The following is a 13,574-nucleotide window of genomic DNA, read 5'->3' as shown; positions in this document are numbered from 1 at the left end:
TATTTCATAGGATGCGGGTTTGGCATTCATTTTACACAAAAAGGATATTTAACTATTGAAAATCATTTTTTTACATAATAATCTGTGTATGGGAATGTGTATGTTTAAAGTATTGACCTTCAAATGGATCCTTTCCCTGCTCACATTTATCACCAGGCAGAACCTAGTAATATTTTATGGAGCGACAACTTGTGCAATAACTTTTGTGAATTGACCCTATAAGAGTGTGACAAAGGAACAATAAATGTCTTACGTTGGATTGTTGATGACTGTGTTCACTGCATCAACCAGGTCCTGGGATTTCATTTTGTTTATGTCAACTATAACTGCCATGCCTTTTGTCTTCATATGGATCATATTATCTGGCTGGTCAGCAAAGAGTGGAATTCCAACCATAGGAATGCCATGATAAATGGCCTCGTATATTCCATTAGTTCCCCCATGTGTAATGAAGGCTTTTGTTTTGGGATGACCTAAAAACAGAACAAAACCATTGGAATGAAACTAGTTTGGGCAATATGAATTAAATGAACAAATAGCAAAATAGTTACAATTTAAATACTCTCATTCCCTTCTGTTATAAGTTTGCCCTTGTACCAATGTTTTGCCTTTATAAATCAAGTTCACATTATGATTGCACAAAATACACTATCTGAAACATATCACATTCCATCTAAAGGACAGGAGCATTTTTAGCGAAATACTAAGTAACCTATTCCATAGACAGCCTTTCTACTCTGTTGAATCTCAGAGCACAAGTATGGCACCACATGCTGTAAACATTGCAAGGCCATGTGCAGCTTGCAGCAATAAGATGGCCATTAGACAGCATTTTAGGTTTGTATTTACAGTTCTGATGTGGAAAGTGGGCTGCAGAGTCTGTGTTGAAGGTGCACCTTTCCTTTAGGCTGGCTTCACACCTACAGGTGAAACTCGAATAATTAGAATATCGTGCAAAAGTTCATTTATTTCACTAATGCAACTTAAAAGCTGAAACTAATATATGAGATAGACTCATTACATGCAAAGCAAGATAATTCAAGCCGTGATTTGTCATAATTGTGATGATTATGGCTTACAGCTCATGAAAACCCCAAATCCACAATCTCAGTATCCAACTTCTTTTGCAATTACCTTTTGAGGCTTTCCCTCCTTATGGAGGATGTCAATGATGGTTTTCTGCACAACTGTCAGGTCAGCAGTCTTTCCCATGATTGTGATTCCTACTGAACCAGACTGAGAGACATTTTAAAGGCTCAGGAACCCTTTGCAGGTGTTATAGCTTAATTAGCTGATAAGAGTGGGACACTTTGATCCTAGAATATTGCACCTTTTCCCAATATTCTAATTTTCTGAGATTGTGGATTTGGGGTTTTCATGAGCTGTAAGCCATAATCATCACAATTATGACAAATCACGGCTTGAACTATCTTGCTTTGCATGTAATGAGTCTATCTCATATATTAGTTTCACCTATTAAGTTGTATTAGTGAAATAAATGAACTTTTGCACGATATTCTAATTATTCGAGTTTCACCTGTATGCATCTCCATTTCCATGTGTTTTTACATTGCCTCAAGCAGGTGTATTGTCATGCTTTGAAATGCATGGCCATTCCTATTAAAATCACCATAACATGCTTGGTGGTGGTGTCAAGATCCCTTCGGTGAGATCTTGGGAATAATGAGGATCCCAAATCTTATTAGCATACTTACCGACACTGTGATGGAGTGTCTTCTCATGAGATCTGGGATACTTGGCGTTCCCAGGCTCTCGCCAGAAGAATCATGACGTCACTTTCTTTAGTGCGGAATCAGGGAGTATTGTGAATATATTTTCTAAACTTTTTCTCACCTGTGTTTTGTTTTATACTTTAATGCAGCACTTTGTATGGGTGTGGGGGCCTAGATGTAATAAGCGGACTGCTTTTTAATGCTAGGTCTGCTTTACAGCCTTTACAGTGAAGGCATGGATCTTATTCATGGTTACACAGCATACTCACCTCAACAGTCTTATACTCAAGCTGTAATTTGACTGCATTCCCAAAAGACTTACCTAGCAGATCATTTTGTGGTATCCAGTCATATATTACTGTATTCTCTCCTAAAGTATCTGGTTTCTTCCCACTGTACCTCCAGATTACCTGTTGAAAAAATATGCGTTACATAATTACTAAGTTCAGGAGTTTTAGGTAGCTATTAAACCATAAGTGCACTAATATAGTGACTAACTCAAGTTTTCCGCGGATGATGCCATTTTTCAGGTCAGGATATTTTAGCACAGGTCAATAACCAGGAATATAAAACTAAATATATCATATAATCCTACTAGATTGTAAACTCTCATGAGCAGGGCCCTCCCACACCTATTGTTCTGAAACTGTATTGTACTCTAAATTGTATTGTAACTGTACTGTCTCCTTTATTTTGTAAAGCGCTGAGCAAATTGTTGGCGCTATATAAATCCTGTATAATATTAATAATAATATAATTGTAAAGTAACTAACTGGTTATAGATTTATTATAGGATAGGTGATAGATCTCACATATGTCAAGAGTTTATGAAAGACAAGATTACCTTCTGTGGTAACTGGCTTAGGGCAGCAGCAATGACATTGTTTCTATCTTCAGTCAAGTTTTTCACCATCGAGCCGAGGGAGAACACCACAATCCCATGTTCTCCAGAGCTTTGGACAACCTTTTCCATTTCCTAGGGAAAAAAATATATAGGTAATTGACTCAATGTAAAATAATTCTGGAGTATGCAAATCCACATAAGAATACTATACCAGGTACAACACCTATGATCAAACAGACCACACTCTCAATCAAGCACTGGTAAAGAAAATGGCATAGTTTTTGAACGAAGAGACTGAAAATAACATTTTGGATAATGAGTGGCTTGCGGGCATGCGATTATACATACATTAGGGCTGCAACAACTAATCGATTAAATCGATAATAATCAATTATGAGAATAGCTGGCAACTATTCTTTCTTATCATTGGTTAGTTGGTGGAGAGGGACCGAGGGGAAGAGGAAGAGAGAGATAATTTTTTAATGCAACTAATCGAAAAAATAATCGGGCAACTAATCAATTATGAAAATAATCGTTAGCTGCAGCCCTAACATATACACATACATACATTGATCGACTACTTTTGCTGGCATTTTAAACTACAACTATGGTCTCCCATTAAAAAAAATATGTTCTACATCACTTGATTTACATACATCTGCAATTTCAGTCTTTATTTAGTCCATCTGCGAAGTCTCACAAATATTTGTTGATCCTGCTAGTAATATCCACCTAATGCAGCTTCATGTATCAGGGTGACAACAGTGCTGCACTGCTCCTCCTATCTATCTTCAAGCCCAAGAAATTGTTTGCCCAGGGTCCAATCAGTATTAAAGACGGCCCTGCCTGTACCCCTTACATCCACAGTGCACTACTCATAGCACAGGTTGAAGGCATGGCCGTAGATAATTTTTTTTCCTGGGGGGGGGGTTCAGCTTTCTCAAATTATAAGACTTTATCTAGCAGACACACCAGGGTTTGAAAAAAATATACCAGCCATATCATTCCTAAACCAATCCTTTACCTTGAGCAATACCGATTTAGTTGTTTGACACCATATGGAAAAAACATGTTTTAAAAAGACTCGTAATTGGTACCTACCCACTGCACATTTTCATTGAGTATTTTCAAAAAATACTTAGTAAAAATATGCAGCAGACACCAACCAAAAGTCTATTTAAAATAAACGAAAGTGGGCCCAAATCACCTGGACTGGAGCAAACTTTAATTGTTGCACATATCAATCACTTAGATCTTTGCTTCTGTATTCTTAGGTTCTCTTAAAAATTGACACATGGAATCTCAAATTAGTTTGCGGAACATACCGGATCGCATCCCAGCCAGATCACTGTGTTCTGGGGTGGGAGGTGCGTGGTGGTGCATTGAAGTCAATGGCACCACAGCCGCGCCCCGCTGACCGCAGCACTATCGCCTGCACTAGAAGGTGTGGCAAATCAATGCATGCAGCTATTTTTCAATCTTCCAGATTGTCCTCCTGATCGCTGTTGCTTCTCCTGCAGGATGTCTCTGCACTGCCCAACCTGCACGGAGCTACTACACAGATGAGATCCTGCCAGCTCCCTCACCGCGGTGCATGCTGGGAAATGGAGTTCCCTGAACGGCCACACCCCCTGTGTGTTCACTGGGCTGTCTCTCAGACTCTGTCTGAACTGCGGTCGGCAGTCCACAAGTAAAAAAAAACAGAGTCAGCTACCAAACAGCTCTCCGTACACCTAGACACTCTGGGGGGGGGGGGGGGTTTGAACCCCCCTATCCCCCCCTTATCTACGCCCCTGGTTGAGGGTGCCGTGAGTAATTCACTTGGAGGACTGAGGAGGGGGAAAAGGGACTGGGACTGTCTGTTTCAATGCACGCTGTGAATCGGTGCTGGGAGTGCACACGCAAAGGTGGCTCCATGGCACCCTGTACGGTGATGGAGCCACTGATAACAGGACCCTTGAAGGGGGGCATTTTGGAGTGGAAGATTTCACAACAAAGTAATACTTAGAAAGGAAAACTGACATGCATAAATGGTAAGTGCTGATGTCTGCAACACTACATGATTTTTTTTAAAGGGTTTAATATCACTTTAAAGTGACACTAAACTCAAGCGTTAAATCTTAAAAATGCATTCAAGTTCCTTAAAGAGGAACTTTACCCATAGCTTCAAAATAACACCAAAAGGCACCTTTAGAAATGTTTAGTAATGACAATCTACAAACAGATACTTCTAGATAATTGCCGGATTTTTATTTTTTCATATCTTATTTTTCTTTTCTTCCCCAGTCTTCTCACAGTGGCCATTTTAATTAAGGGCAAATTAATGTATCTCCCTCTGCTTCCTGGAACTCTGGCACATGTGACTAGGATATGTGACCATGCACATCATATCAGGGGAGGAAAATGCCTTTCCCTAAGCACTCCTGAGATTACAGATGAGATTTCCCAACAATGCACTGCTTATGCAATCCTCCCAGGATGCAATACTTAGGCACGATTACATAATTTGTGCCAAAGTGAACCAGGAAGTGGAAAAAAGAAACTAAGTAAAATAAAAATATGTTTAACTACTCAATGTAAGGTGATTTATATCTGCATGCAGAGCTGTATGCTGATGTGCTCTTTGTGCTCCCTTCCCTCTTCCAATTTGAGTGCTCTTGTATAGGGAATTGGAAGAGACTGAAACCAAGTCAAATTCAGTTACATTATTTTAAGATCATTTTCACCCTTCTCCCACCCCCCTCTAACCCATCCTGCAGGGTTTTTGCTTTTCCTTACCTTGTGAAGCAAGTTATTCCCACCTAAGTTCCCCCTCCAGGTCCCTCGCTGGTGTGGTTTCTGGGTGTGGTGATATGATAATCCATCACTGCAGATGGTGTCACTGGCTGGTATCCTACCATCCCCTTGCAACAACGCCACTCCTCTTCTGGATCCTGAGAAGACCCTACTGCTGGACAACTAGTAGGAAGTGTCTATGTCATGCATGCAGTGATGTGAACACCTGAAGAAGGACCCCATCCAATGTAAACAAGGAAAGAGAGAAGACTGGATACTGGAGGATCATATGACAGTGGCTTTTAGTAAGTAAAATGGGCATTTAGATAAGGGTTTTTTTTGTTTTACTGTCAGCGATCAGTTAGAGGGGTGCCAGGGAGGGGAGGAAGAGGTTTTTTTTTATCCTGGAGCATTTGTGTTTGTGGAGCTCTACGGTCATAGATGTCAGAGAGTGTGTTGCTTTTTTTTACATTATGGCCTACCAGCATTATCTACAATGGAGAAAAGATAAAAATGTATACTTTTACAACCTGTCCATATGTAATAAAAACCATTTCTCAGAAGTCAAACATGGTTAATAGATTCTAGACAACTTGCTGTACAAGCACTTTAAGACAACAAGTATTTGGTAAATGTTTACTGGGTTAGTTTTTACAATCTGCATAGGTGCAGCAAGGCGACTTGTGTTTGCTGAGGTAGTTCAGCCGAATTATCTGAAAGGGCTGCCTACTGCAGCTAAATCACACTAAAAGAAGAGAGTGCAGCTTTTTTTAAATTGCATTGCACCATATTGCATGGTAATAGGTTACCATGTGATGTGGTGCGATACAAAGAACATGGGATGGCTAGGTGTGTTGGGGTGTCAATAAGAAATAATGGCACTGCAGCATGCAATACGGGATCATGTGCAGCATCACTCGTGCTCCCGTATTGCATAGATGTTAACAGAGCCTTAATGATTAGGGACTCGAAAGCAAAGAGTGCAAAGCTGGAACACGCTCACAGGAGTTAACATTTTAACCTTACCAACATAAGGGTTTGGCATTATATACTAGCACCAGATTAAGGTCTTGTGTGGAAAGAATGTTTTCCTGTTTGATATGCAACTGAAATTCACATTCAGTGCAGGCCAGCACATTTGCTTCCCTTAATTCAATGGTGTACTCTGGATGACAGTTCTCATGGCTTTAATTGACCTTATTTGTTATGTATTACTTTGGACATGACAGGCCCTATTGGGGTGTGTTGGCATTGCAGGCAAAGCAGGTAAAATGCAAGCTTTAACTGCGCCTTGATTCAGTAGTACTACATTCAAATGCAGAAAAGTAGCATTGGACAACAACACTCATCTAAACAAGCCCTGAGGGCCCATTCACACCGCATCCAGATCATCTACAGACCAGACCAGATTGTTTGCTGGACCCAAAATGCATCCTAATGTATCCCTATGCTACTTCTGGTCTCTGTTCACACCAGTGCAGTCCATTCCAGACCAGAAAAATAGTGCACGTCTCATTTTGCAGGTCTGGAATGCACCGGAACTGCGGGCAGGTTCACACCATTTTCCGGACCAGATCTAGTCCAGATCTGGTCCAGAAAATGGTGTGAAGTTGCCCTAAAGCTCACCATGCACATTACAGTATAGCTGTACTATCTAATTTAGATTTACCAAGACTATCCAATAGAAGGAACTAAACGATCCAATCAGTTTGTACCAGGTCAGACAAGATATTGTACAGTCAAATTGCATTGTGAGTTTAGCAGTCATGAGAGACTGATAGTAAAAACAAATACTGATAAAACATTCAACCTCTGCTGTATGTTTTCCAAAAAATGAATGACAATAGGGGTCTTAGGGGTCAATGCTAGGTTTGGGCTTTTTGCAGACACCATGGGGGAAAAAAATCCATGTTAAGTTTTAACCCTTCCCTACTACAACGTTCTCTAACTTTTTACCACAGGGGAACCCTTGCGATAATTTTTAGGACTCTGGAAATGCCTGCTAAAAATGTTTATATCTATATCTATTACAGTGCATTTCTGTGATGAGACAGTTGAAGAAAATTTTAAACAAAATAATAAATATGACATACTGTATGTAAAGGATTTGGTAATGTTCTATATGACAACATTTTGTTCAGTAATAATCATGAAAAGTAATGATTATTAGTAATTTCATTGGTGGACAATAAAGAAGGGGTCCCCAACTTTGGTAGTCAGTGGATAAGGGCTTTCTTACAAGTGGTGGCTAGTTTGGAAGGATGCTCTAACATTGATGGTCAGTGAAGAAGGGCCCCCTAACATTGGAGGTCAGTAATAAAGGACCCATAACATTGGCAGTCAGTGGAGACGAGCCCCCTAACATTGGTCAGCAGGAGATCAATCTAGCACTGCTTACTGTTTAAGAAACCTAGCAACCTATGGAAGAACCCTGGTTAATAAAGGCTGCCCTACTCTACCCAATAACTTTGATTTCAGCCCTGAAACAATCCAGATTTCATATGCAGTTTTACTTGCTGGAGAAGTGTGATGTTGCAGCACAGCCATAACACAGAGTTGCTCTATATTGAGTTGCTGGCTTCCAAAGTTCCAGATCAGTGAGACCATCCATGATCTGGTATAGTAAATCTGCCATCTGCACAGTTTTGCATTATTTTCTTGTAAGTGTAAAGTTAAAGCAGTAGTTACCTCTGATAAAGGTTTCGCGGGTTTGCAGTGAAGACCTCCGACATATTCAAAATTTGGAAGAATTGGACGTGGATACTCAAAGTCCCAGTAAGTCCGGATCAGCCAAATTTCTGCTTTCCCCATAGTTTCACAAAAAGTGGTGGGGCGACCTGAATTGGAAAAATTGGCAAAACATTAATGAATTTGGTGCATTTGAATTAATAAAAAAAAAAAAAATTTAAATTATGGAAATGGGAACAACGTATTGATATACAGCTACACAGTTATGGGTTAAGGAAAAAAAGGAGCCATTTTTCCAGGCATTGGATCTGCAATCTGCAAGGTTTCAGTTACAGTTTAACTGAATCACATCAACATGACCAATTTCACCTTCACAGGTTTCAGGAAACAAACCTGCCCACACCACATGTAAGGAGCTCTCTGGGATATAGCTGAAGTGGATTACATCCTGTATCTCTCTAAATTACTTTAGCACAGTTTGCAAAAGAAATGTTGCAGTTGGTTTGTTGCCTTGAATTGCTTTTCGAGGCATTGATAACTGAAGCTCCGAATATCCATCAAACTGGCTAATCTATTGCCTTTTGGTGAATTAGACATAATGGTTGACTGGGAGCAGACCAGGTGGAGAATCAGTATTCTTTAAAAGGGAAAAAGTATTACCTATGACAAAAAGACAGCTAAAAAATGATCTCTCATACAGTGTGTGCATAATTATAAATTCATTCAACTCTGGTACCAGTACAGAGAGCCGAAGCTGGGGGGGCTGGAGGGGGCATGTGCCCCTGGTGCCACTTTAGGAGAGGTGCCACTGGGTGTGTGGATGGAGAACTTCTCCCTTGGAGGGAGAAAATCTAAATCTTTGCCCCAGAATGTCTAACTTCCCCACTGCCAGTACACGAGGGGTCCACCAAAACTAAATAGCAAAAAAAGACAAAGGAAAAATTGGGCCACCTCTATAATACATTTCTTTAATACCAGGTTATATCAAATGCATAAATGTGACATATATCCAAACAACCCCCCCACCCCCTTGGGAACTAAATAAAATATTGACAACATTGTTAAAACTTCAAACACTGACACTTCACACACTCTTCATTCATTCTACACTCGATCTGGTCAGATTTGGTTGCACATATAATGAAGTCAACTGCAATTGCAAATCCAACTGAGCACTTCTCATAAAGTTATTAATCTGAGATTTTAAACTTTGTGCACATGTGGCAGAGAGCACAGTGATATTCAGAAGCTCGTGCAGAGGATAGTTCAATGAATCCATAAATAAACAAACGGATTGCCGGCAGATACTCTATAGCAGGGCCAAGCCAATATAACGTACTAATAATAGAGTCCTTTTGTGTATCGCATCGGAATGCCTGCAGCGACTCAAGTTGTCTCACCGTATGGTGGATCTCATGCAATCAGTGGTGTATCCAAGGCATGGCAAATATGGCACTTGCCCCCGGGTGCCACTTGAAGGGGGGGCACTCCAAAGGTCACGGAAAGTTCGCTGGCCCACGGAGACAGCGGACTGCGGCTGTCATTATAAAACTCCTGCCACTGCCGGTTAGTTGCTAGGAGTGCCTGGCGTCCTAGCACCCAGTCAGCAGCAGCCCAAGGGAGTTGAATGATGACAGCGGGTTGAAAGCTGCTGGTGGTTGGTTGCTAGGACCGCCAGGTGTCCTAGCAACCAACCAATGACGTGCTGCCTTCAGTTCCCGCCCTATCCAGCAGGGCCTGACAGGAGCTGTACATAATTATAAATTCATTCAACCCCAGTATTACCTAGATGTTTTTGTATTCTTTAAAGGGGTCATATATACGGGTAAAAATATGGAAACTATTGTTTACAAGATTCCAGCACTGGGAGTGACATCCGTATCTTTGCTTCTCTACATAATGATGCAGTGACTTACAATAAGCAAGTGTGCATCTGGTGTCCTGACACTTAATACACGCATGGTTGCTTAAGGTCAGTGACTCGTTAGTATGGAAACGATCAGGGTAACAGCACTCGAGCTTTTACCTGCAAAAACTATCAGGGTTATTCACAAAAGGGAGAAGAGTTTGGAAAAGGCAGGAGAAGTGAACAATTTAATCCAAAAGAGCTGATTAGGAAAAGTTCTTCAACTCAGCTCACTTTCCAGTTCAGCTATGTTGTCCTAGATTGTTCACTTCTCCTGCCTTCTCCAAACTCTTCACCCTTTTGTGAATAACCCTGTATGATCGTGGTTCTGACAGGTTCCCTTTAAAGTGCAAAAGTATTTATTTCATTTTTATTGCTATTAAAATTGAACTCTAGCTGAAAAGTTTTCTAACCTGCCTGAAAGTCAAAAGTCGTACGATTGTACATTATTTGCGGTTGTACGCTGCCCATCAACCTTACGAATATCGGACGAAAACACGATCGCATACGATCGATATTTGTAAGGTTTATGGGCATTTTCACTTATGTGTTTACGTTTTAGCTTTGCCACAAAGCAGGTATTAATAGGCTGCATTCACACCTAAGTGTGAGTGTTCTCAGGTGATTTTGTATGTGTTTTTGCTCTTTTGTAGGCATATTCAGGCTCTGGGGCGGACTGGGCCGGGGGGCAGGGTGGCAATTGCCCCCCGGGCCTCTCTAATGCCTTTAGAAACGCCCCCCGCCGGCGCCGCAGCAGCGGTAATCACTCTTTTTTATCTTTCCGCTCTCGGCCGTTCTGCTGCAGCGGCCGAAAGTGGAGAGATAAAATAATTAATTGCCCCTGCAGCGGCGCCTGCGGGGGCCGTTTTTACAGGAGGAGACGAATTCTTTCTTTGATGCCCGTGTACCGATCGGGCTCCTCGGCGGCCACGGGCGGCAGCTCCCTCCCCTTTCAGCTGCTATAGGCTGGCCTGGGAGGGAGACTGCACACGATTGGCCAGCAGCATAGTTATGCTGCGCGGGACCAAAAGACACAGCAGGAGAAACCATGAGACGGCTGAAGGTATCGCCTCAGGACATGCAGGCAACTTTACTGCTTCCCCCCCACCCCCCACCACAAGGAGAGGAAGAGAAGAGGGCACATTACCTGAAGAAGGAAAGAAAAGTACAACTGTAAGTACCTGTTCTTTCTGCATGACCTCTGCACTGCATACATACTAACCGCTGACCTCTACATTCCCCCGCTGGCCTCTGCACTGCGTACATACTGACCGCTGACCTCTACACCCCCCCGCTGACCTCGGCACTGCATTACATACTAATCTCTGACCCCTACATTACACCGCTGGCCTCTGCACTGCATACTTTCAAACCTCTACATTACACCTCTGCACTGCGTACATACTGACCTCTGACCTCTATATTACACTGCTGGCCTCTGCACTGCGTATTTTCTAACCTCTACATTACACCGCTGCCCTCTGCACTGCGTACATACTGACTGCTGACCTCTACATTACACCGGTGGCCTCTGCACTGCATACATACTGACCTCTACATTCCCCCGCTGACCTCTGCACTGCATTACATACTAATCCCTGGCACCTACATTACACGGGTGGCCTCTGCACTGCGTACTTTCTAACCTCTACATTAAACCTCTGCACTGTGTACATACTGACCTCTGACTTCTATATTACACTGCTGGCCTCTGCACTGCATACATGCTGACCTCTACATTCCCCTGCTGACGTCTGCGCTGCATTACATACTGATCTCTAACCTCTACATTACACAGCTGGCCTTTGCACTGCAAACTTTCTAACCTCTACATTACACCGCTGACCTCTACATACTAACTGCTGACCTCTACATTCTAACTGCTGACCTCTACATTCCTCCGCTGGCCTCTGCGCTGCATTACATACTGATCTCTGACCTCTACATTACACCACTGGCCTCTGCACTGCGTACATTCTGACCTCTGCACTGCGTACATTCTGACCTGTACATTACACTGCTGGCCTCTGCACTGCGTACATTCTGACCTCTACATTACACAGCTGACCCCTGCACTGCGTACATACTGACCTCTACATTAGACTGCTGACCTCTGCGCTGCGTTACATACTGACCTCTGCACTGTTACATACTGACCTCTACATTACACCGCTGATCTCTGCACTGCAGTACATTACACACTGACCTCCACATTACACCGCTGGCCTCTGCACTGCGTACATCCTGAATTCTATATTATACCTCTGCACTGCATACACAGTGAACTCTGACCTTCACATTACACCGCTGTCCTCTGCACTGCTTTACATACTGACCTCTACATTACACCGCTGATCTCTGCACTACAGTACATTACATACTGACCTCCACATTACAACGCTGGCCTCTGCACTGCGTACATCCTGAATTCTATATTATACCTCTGCACTGCATACATAGTGAACTCTGACCTTCACATTACACCGCTGGCCTCTGCACTGCGTACATACTGACCTCTATATTATAACGCTAACCTCTGCACTGCGTACATAGTGACCTTAGTGACCTCTATACGATTATGCTAACCTCTGCACTGCGTACATACTGACCTCTATATGATAACGCTAACCTCTGCACTGAGTACATAGTGAACTCTGATGTCTATATTACACCGCTGTCCTCTGCACTGCGTTACATGCTGACCTCATTATTACACAGCTGACCTCCACATTACACTGCTGACCTCTGCACCACGTACATACTGACCTCTACATTACACCACTGACTTCTGCACTGCATACATACTGACCTCTACATTACACAGCTGATATCTGCGCTGCGTTACATACTGACCCTCTACATTACACCGCTGACATCTGCACTGCGTACATACTGACCTCCACATTACACCACTGAACTCTTCACTGTGCGTTAGACCACTGGCCTCTGCATTGTGCGTCACAGCACTGACTTCTGTACTGTGCGTTATTGCTGACCTCTTTATTGTGCATCATACCACTGACCTCTGTACTCTGCATTACACCGCTGGCCTCTGTACTATGCATTGCACTGCTGAACTCTGTACTGTGCTGTCCTCTGCACTTTGCGTTACACCACTGACCACTACACTCTGCATTACACTGCCCTTGCACTGTGCATCACACCGCTGACCACTGCATTACACCACTGACTTCTGTACTGTGCATTACACTTCTGACCACTGCACTGTGCATTACATTGCTGGCCTCTACATGACACCACTAACCTCTACACTCTGTATTACATCACTGAACCCTTCACTTTGCGTTATAAACTTTTCCCAGAAAAAGCAGAAACATGACGGAGCAAGTCTGGGCACACATGCTGGGTGATAGAGTCCTAGCTAGCGTTATGTAAAGAAAAGTCACCAGCACTCCAGCATGACAAACACGTCAATTTCAGTGAATCTTCATTTTTTATTTTCAGAAGTCACTCAAAGTAGAATCAAGCGCTTTCGGGGCCACACAGGGTCCCCTTCATCAGGCTTAGAGTGAATGTGTGACCCTGTGTGGCCAATAAACTCCGGCCCTCCAGCTGTGGTGGAACTACAAATCCCATGATGCATCTCTCTCCAGGAGTCATGTCTGTG

General features: G+C 42.6%; 1 protein-coding gene across 5 annotated transcripts in view; it reads right to left on the bottom strand.

Annotated features, from left to right (window-relative positions):
- LOC108784710 (UDP-glucuronosyltransferase 2A1-like) overlaps positions 1-13,574 on the bottom strand; it is a 35,791-nt gene that overhangs the window by 6,594 nt on the left and 15,623 nt on the right. For 4 of the 5 annotated variants that reach the window (XM_018553586.1, XM_018553588.1, XM_018553587.1 and 1 more), the window contains 4 exons: positions 8,041-8,189; positions 2,578-2,709; positions 2,056-2,143; positions 254-473 (listed from right to left, as the gene is read on the bottom strand). In XM_018553586.1, coding sequence (XP_018409088.1) covers positions 254-473; positions 2,056-2,143; positions 2,578-2,709; positions 8,041-8,189 — 589 coding nt within the window. The remainder of the gene's footprint in view (positions 1-253; positions 474-2,055; positions 2,144-2,577; positions 2,710-8,040; positions 8,190-13,574) is intronic. The other variant, XM_018553589.1, reaches the window with a different exon arrangement.

Source organism: Nanorana parkeri, unplaced genomic scaffold (assembly GCF_000935625.1).
Source record: "Nanorana parkeri isolate BGI_ZX_2015 unplaced genomic scaffold, ASM93562v1 scaffold124, whole genome shotgun sequence".
Lineage (NCBI taxonomy): Eukaryota > Metazoa > Chordata > Amphibia > Anura > Dicroglossidae > Nanorana > Nanorana parkeri.
This window is presented reverse-complemented; position numbering and strand designations above follow the sequence as displayed.